This window comes from Eimeria maxima, genomic scaffold, assembly GCF_000499605.1.
Source record: "Eimeria maxima Weybridge genomic scaffold, Emw_scaff1330, whole genome shotgun sequence".
NCBI classification, from domain to species: Eukaryota; Apicomplexa; class Conoidasida; order Eucoccidiorida; family Eimeriidae; genus Eimeria; species Eimeria maxima.
In genome coordinates, this window is record NW_013563473.1 from 2,419 (window position 1) to 9,813 (window position 7,395).

The 7,395-nt window shown below is 51.2% G+C and overlaps 1 protein-coding gene across 1 annotated transcript; it reads right to left on the reverse strand.

The window, feature by feature from the left end:
• Positions 1-3,887: 3,887 nt before the first annotated feature.
• Positions 3,888-6,035, reverse strand: EMWEY_00051570 (Retrotransposon nucleocapsid protein, related; the record flags this gene model as incomplete). The annotated part of the gene is made up of 1 exon (XM_013477489.1): positions 3,888-6,035. The coding sequence occupies one exon, from the start codon at positions 6,033-6,035 to the stop codon at positions 3,888-3,890; it is 2,148 nt and encodes a 715-aa protein (XP_013332943.1).
• Positions 6,036-7,395: the final 1,360 nt, after the last annotated feature.

Below are 7,395 nucleotides of genomic sequence, written 5' to 3' on the forward strand. Positions count from 1 at the left end.
AGTCCTCGAAGGTTGTCTGGTTTGAGCGTGGAAACACCACCGGCGCAAGCACCAACGAGAACTACGCCATCAACCCGTTTCGCTTACGCCTCACGTAAGTGCGAGAGGTCCCGGGTTCATTTCCCGGAACGGCCCCCAAATGTAACACACGGTGGCCGTCTACCGTGGCTACGTAGTCACCCCTATGGGCCAGTAGGCCCCTGTATGAGCTAGATCTACATAATTGAGTGTCTAAATCCCTTAACTCTCAGTTTTCCCATGGAAAATCCCTAAATTACGGAACTCCCGAAGGAAGGATCGTTCCAAGACACCTTCCTTCAGTGAATGTCTGTTCGTCCCCGCCGGGTGCGGGTTACACGCTGCCGTTCATCCCGGCACTGGGTGCGTCGGTCGGACCGCAGTCGAGGTCCGGCTCTTTCGGTCTAACTCTGCTCCCAAATGTACCGATTCTATTCTAATTCACATAACCTCTACCCTTAATGGAATACACCGAGCCAAACATGACCCAACTACGTCACTTACCTCCTAGACGCCAGCGCGCATAGCTGTGCGACGGGGTGCTGCTACTCAGTCCCAGCACCAAATCAACTGCTATACCTCTAATATGCTTCTACACCTGCTAATTTTAGCTAATTACATCTATAGCTAACTTAGGTAACCTCGGGTGTCTATAGGTCTGCTGCCCTCACTATCTAGCTTACACGCTGACTACCGCAACTGTGAACCATGTAGTGCCTGTGCACTACACCTCCCCCCTTGCCGAATTTTTCTCTGCTCCTGTGAACGAGAATACTCGACCTTAGCTCTGCGCGCGTTCGCGGTCAAACTATTCTACCCCATCCGTTGGACAACCGCTCTGTGTGCACTGTTTGCTACGGTTCCCGTTGTCCGGCCCTACTCGATTGATTTTTACTAAAGGACCGTCCTGTTGTCTACTTCCCCATGTGTACTAATTTTTAAACCTCTCTTACATCTATTTTGTAAGGGCTATCATCTATTCAACCTCTACATCTGCTGGATACCCGCATGCCCCGGCTGTCGCCGGCGCTTGGGGCTGGGCCGGCGAAATCTCCACTTCGCTGGCGGGTCCCCGTCTGCCGCATCTGCGGCTCTCCTCCCCTGCATGGTTCATCGACTATTGTAACTTGACATTATGTCTCCAAACTCGATCTTCGCACTTCTTCTCTGCTTGATTAGTAGTTAATCTGCGGTTTCTTCTGTGCTTGATCAGTAGTTAATTCACGTCCCGCTTCCAATATCGGGTGTGCCGACGCCGAAACCTCCATTTCGCGGGCGTGTCCCCGTCTACCGCATCTGGAGGTTTTCCTCCGCTGTACGGTTTATCGGCTCTTGTACTTGGCATTATGTCTCCAAACTCGATCTTCACATTTCTTGTTTGCTTGATCAGCCGTCAATCTGCGTCTTCTTCTGTGCTTGATCGGTAGTTAATTCACGTCCCGCTTCCAGTATCGGGTGTGCCGACACCCTCTCCCCCCCCTCGGGACAAGGAGTGCCTCGCCGTCCCCTTCATTCCGCTTCTTCGTTCCTTCTTGCTTCTCCTGCTGTCCTCGTTGCCCCCACTCCTGGAGGTCGACGTGTCTTCAGTCTCGCGCGAACATCCTTCCTCTGTTCTTACCCTGTAAGAGTTCCACTGCAAGGCGACTTTGCTTCTCTCCATGACTCAACCAAGACCGCGACTGCTGCGTCAACTGCTGTAATAGCTGCTGTACTTCCTGTTGCTGTTCCTTGTGGTTTGAAACGACTCTCGCGCCTTATCTCCGTCATAGTCTCCCTTATTGTCTCCTTTATTATCTGCTGGATTGTCTCCTTTGTTGTTTCCTTTATCGTCTCCTTCATTGTGCTTTAGGGTCTCGTTGGTTGTCTCCTTTATTGTCTCTTATCCTCTCCTTTATTTCGCCCTTTTCTGTCCCCTTTATTGTCTTCTTTATTGTCTCCTCTATTGTCTCCTTTATTGTTTCCTTTATTGTCTGCTTTATTGTCTGCTTTATTGTCTCCTTTGTTGTCTCCGTCTTTGTCTCCTTTATTGTTTCCGTTTTCATCTCCTTATTGTGCTTTATTGTCTCCTTTGTTGTCTCCTTTATTGTCTCCTTATTCTCTCCTTTATTGTCTCCTTTATTGTCTCTCTTTTCTTCCCGTTCTATATGTATTTATTAAGTATACTATTATTATTTATATCATAATAAATATATATGATCTTTGTTTAGACGATATTGAGCGCATCCTTTTCTGCTGTGTCTCCCTTTCTGGTTGTGTATCCCTTTCCTCGTTGTCTCCTTGCCTATTTGTCTCCCTTTCTTTGTCTGCCCACTTTTTTTTTGTTGTTTTTTTTTGTGTGTGTGTGCGGCTGTGGCAGACACCGGCCCCTTTCTGGCTGCTGCTGTTCTTGCTGTTCCTGCTCTTGCGGTCGCTGCTGTGTGCTTACTGACGCTCATGTTGTTGCTGCTTCCGTTGTTGCTTTTCTGCTGTTGTTGCTTCCGCTGTCGCCGTTGTTGCTGGTGCTGCTCGTGCTGTTGCTGCGCTCCTGCTGTGGCTGCTGTTTGCTTCTGCTACTCTTGCGGTTGCTGCGTCTGCTGTGGCTGCTGTTTGTTTACGGTTGCTCTTGTTGTTGTGGCTCTTGTCGTTGCTGCTGTTCGCTTACTGCTGTTCCTGCGTGTGCTGCTCTTGCTGTGGCTGTTGTTTGCTTACTGCTACTCTTGCGGTTGCTGCGTCATGCTGTGGCTGCTGTTTGTTTATGGTTGCTCTTGTTGTTGTGGCTCTTGTCGTTGATGCTGTTCGCCTCCTGCTGCTCCGGCGTGTGCTGCTCTTGCTGTGGCTGCTGTTTGTTTACTGCTGCTCTTGCGTTTGCTGCGTCTGCTGTGGCTGCTGTTTGTTTACGGCTGCTCTTGTGGTTGCGACTCGTGTCGTTGCTGCTGTTCGCTTACTGCTGCTCCTGCGTTCGCTGCTCTTGCTGTGGCATGCTGTTTGTTTACTGCTGCTCTTGCGGTTGCTGCGCCTGCTGTGGCTGCTGTTTGTTTACGGCTGCTCTTGTTGTTGCGGCTCGTGTCGTTGCTGCTGTTCGCTTGCTGCAGCTCCTGCTTCTGCTGCTCTTGCTGTGGCATGCTGTTTCTTTATTGCTGCTCCTGCATGTGCTGCGTCTGCTGTGGCTGCTGTTTGTTTACTGCTGCTCTTGCGGTAGCTGCGTCTGCTGTGGCTGCCGTTTGTTTACGGCTGCTCTTATTGTTGTGGCTTTGCGTTGCAGCTAGCTTCCCTGCTATGCCGTCTGTGCCTCCTCCATTTGCTTTCGCCGTTCCCCTGCTTCTTGGGCTCCGCCGGCGCCTTGTCCATTGCGTTCGCCGTTCCCTGCACATTGTGACTTGGTCTGCTGTGGGATGTAGTGCCGCCTCCCAGCTGTAGGGTAGCATCTTGGGCTTGTACAGCATATTCTGCCAACCCTTACACCAATACCAGCACGAGCACTGCCTCTTGCTGGTGAGACACCTCCACGCGCTGCCTCGCACGAACAAATGCCAATTTACTATCCACCCTGGCGAGCACAGCGAGCTGTCCAGGCTGTCCCCAACTTCAAACTCTCGCTTTTGTTTATTTTGTCAACGCCTTCCGGCGTCCCTAAGGTAGCTCTGTTTGTAAGGCTAAGCCTTGTTTCCCATCATATCAACCGTCATTTCCCCACTTATTACTTATGCTCTCGCTTCCTCTGCTTCCGCCACACGCTTGCCCTAGGTGTGCAGCGCCCAGATCCGCCGTGGAGCTGTAGAAACTTAGTAGCCCCCCCTGAGTTTGTTATCCCCGCCTTGTGGGCGTTGGTATCTACCCGAGTAGCCGTAGCTTGTGATGCAGGAAGGATTATCTGAACGTATTTAGTTATCTCAGGTAGTGCAGGCATGTTCGTAGAATTCCTCTTCCCTCACGGTCTCTCGCCTTAGCTGGTCATCTTCCGTTCTTGTATCTTCCACTGGCTGCTCCCCATCATTCCGATTCTTACTGTGTTTACGTCTGCGTCGCTTCCAGGCTCTAATTAAGGCAGGGCAACCCTGGAGATGATGTGCAGGTTCCCACGTGGCCCGTTCCTCTGGGGCGCCACGCCATTTGACCAGATAGGTGGCAGAAGACCCCGTACCTCTTTGGTCCAGTATGTAGTCCACGAGATATTGGTCCGTGGGGTTCCCAGCCTCGTCCTGCACTGGCGGCCACCCCACTGGCGCATCCTGTGGCATGTGTGTAGCCGGTCGAGGATGATGAGGAATCAGCTGTGAAACATGGAAGACATTATGTCCTGCGTAGCTCCCTGGAAGATCAATTCGGTAAGCTACCTCTCCTATCCTCTCGGTTACCTTAAATGGGCCTCGATAACGAGGCTCCAATTTGGCACACTCATTTAGCGCCGGTAAATGTCTGCTGCTAATCCACAGTCGGTCCCCAACCTTATACTCCATCGGACGTCTCCTAGAGTCAGCGTAATACTTCTGTCTCCACTTTGCTTGCAGGATGTGCGCCTGTGCTCTTTCGCAGAGGCGCTGAAAGAGTTTCGTCATGGGAGGAGAGAGTGTTGGGGGTAACGTGCCCACTATGTCCAGGTCAGCCGCTGTAAGGGGGTTCTCTCCTATCATGACTTCGAACGGAGAGAGCTCTGTGGACGAGTGGGGTGTGGTGTTATACGCTAGCTCTAATGCCGGTAACAGATGCTCCCACTCCTTTTCGTCCGTCTGTATGTACGTGCGCAGCATCTGCTCGAGGGTACGGTTCACACGCTCCGTCTGTCCGTCTGTCTGTGGGTGGTAGGGGGAGGACAATGCTCGTCTGATGTTGAAACGCGAGCACAGCGCCTCCCAGATCTCCGAGGTGAAGCGCGGGTCCCTGTCTGAGACTAGGGTCTCTGGGAACCCATGGTATCGAATGACTCGGTCCGCCAAAAGCGCTACCGTGTCTGCTGCTGAACTGGTCTTGCGCGTAGGTATGAAATGGGCCATCTTGCTCAGAGAATCCACCAGCACCAAGATGGCGTCGTGTCCTGCGTGTGTGTGTGGCAGGTCGGTGATAAAGTCCAGGCTCACGTGGCTCCAACGCCGTGACGGTATCAGGAGTTGCTGCAACAGGCCGGCGGGTTTCTGGGAAACACTCTTCGAAGCCCGACATTGTACACATGAATCCACATACGTATTCGTATATGTGCGCATCCCAGGCCAATAGTAATGTTTGCTGATTGCAAAGAAAGTCTTCTTTTGTCCCCTGTGCCCCGCTGTGACGTGATCATGAAATTGGTACAGTATATGCGTTAGGAACTCCGGTAATTGTGGGACACATATCAGCCAAATGCCATTCTGACATATGCGCAGGTATGGGTGCTGGAGACTAAACCCATAGCGGCGTTGGTGTATCTCGACATGGACAGTTTCTCCTGGGGTCTTGGCCGCGACCGTATAAGCTTCGCGGAAGACTGGACACTTAGAGTATGCCCCTGGCCAGTCGAGGGCGTGTGTAAGGGAATTCGGCTTGTGTGTTGCACTCGTCTGTTGCTGTGGCCGTTCGTGCTGCTGTTGTGTATCCAGGGTCACCTCCGGGGGTCTCTCGCTCTTCCGCCGTTGCCGCGTTCTCGCCCGAATGCCGGCTAGTTGTCGATAGTCGTTACGTCGTCTTCTGGTTTCAGGCTGTGGGGTTAATGGTACCTCCGCGGGTGCGAGGGAAACCAGTGAGCCTTGTGGGGTGTCAATACTGCTGGGAGCCCTTGTTGTAGGCCCTCCGGGTTTACGTGACAATGCATCCGCTACTTGATTTCGTGTGCCTGGCAGGTATAAGATCGTCAGTTCAGGGAACTCTGCGAGGAAATCTAGCCACCTGGCGGTTCGCCCCCTTAAAGGTTTGGATGCCCTAAGCTGTTGCAGGTGTGTTAATGCGTGATGTTCCGTGTAGGCCGTTACCTTTGCAGCCCGAAGTAGGTGAGACCACTTGTCCAAAGCGGTAACCAGTGCCAATAGTTCCTGATCATAGATTGAGTACTTCTGCTGCGCGGCGTTCATTGTTTGGCTCAGGAACCCGATTGGTTTTCCCTCCTGCTCCAGGACCGCACCCAACGCATGATAGGAAGAGCCGACATCGAAGGATCAAAAAGCAACGTCGCTATGAACGCTTGGCTGCCACAAGCCAGTTATCCCTGTGGTAACTTTTCTGACACCTCTAGCTGAAAGTTTCTCAGACCTAAAGGATCGATAGGCCATGCTTTCACAGTTTGTATTCGTACTGAAAATCAAAATCAAGCAAGCTTTTCCCCCTGCTATTTGAGTTGTTTCTGCTCTCTTGTTGTGACTCGCCGCTGCTGCATGTATCGCCTCTCTGCGACAGTAGTTGCCGGCGTTTTGTAAGTTATTTCCGAGGCTATTGCCTGTGCCACATTTTGCTGCTTCGGCTGCTGCATTTGTGGCATCAAAGACTAATGTTCTGGCATCGCATGGTTCTGGCTGGCAATATTGCAAGGTTCGTGTTTCTCCAGCCAGAGCAGTTCTCCCGCTCACGGTATTAATTCGCCGTCACTGGCTGCTTCTCCCGCCACCATTAAGGGCGTGTTTGCTAGTGCTTTAACCATAAGTACAAGGATGGTTCAGACGTGCGAGGTTTCTTCTTGACTGAAGTGTATACTTCCTCACAGATTATTTGAGGCAGCAGCAGACTTGCAACCTGAAGTAACTCATAGCTTTTAATAAGGGAACTCTTTCCGAAACGGAGACATGTTTAGCCTGTGCATCAAAGAGGTTTTTGCACTACGTGTTGAAATGTGAAATATCCGACGCTACTGCGGTTTATATTCACAGGCACCCTCATAACTAGAGTCGTGAACTCCCTATATGCGGAATGATAGTATATATACTAATTCAGGTTTTTAAATCAGCTGCAGAGTGTTTATCTTGCAACTGTAGGAGCTGTTAATTCGATTTGGAGACTACCCTTCTTGTAACCGGCCACTGTTGAACGGCTGCAACCTTGTCTGCGGCGGGTTTGATTCCTTCTGCGCTGACTGTGTACCCAAGGTAAGTGAGTTCTTTCTTTGCGAACTCACATTTGCTGAACTTAGGAAAGAAGTAATTCTTTTGCAGGATACTTAGAACTTGTTCCAATAGAGTGGCGTGGCTGGGTAAATCAGAGCTGTAGATAAGAATATCATCCAAATAGGCTATCACCCCTTGCCCCAAGAATGGTTGTAGATAATAGTTGATGTTTGCTTGGAATGTTGCAGGTGCGCCCTTCAGGGCGAAAGGCATCACCTTATACTCGAAAAGGCCGAGCACAGAACGGAACGCGGTCTTCCACCGGTCCTCCCGCGCCATGCGTATCTAATGATACCCCGACTCCAGATCTAAGGAGGAAAAATATTTGGCCCCTCCC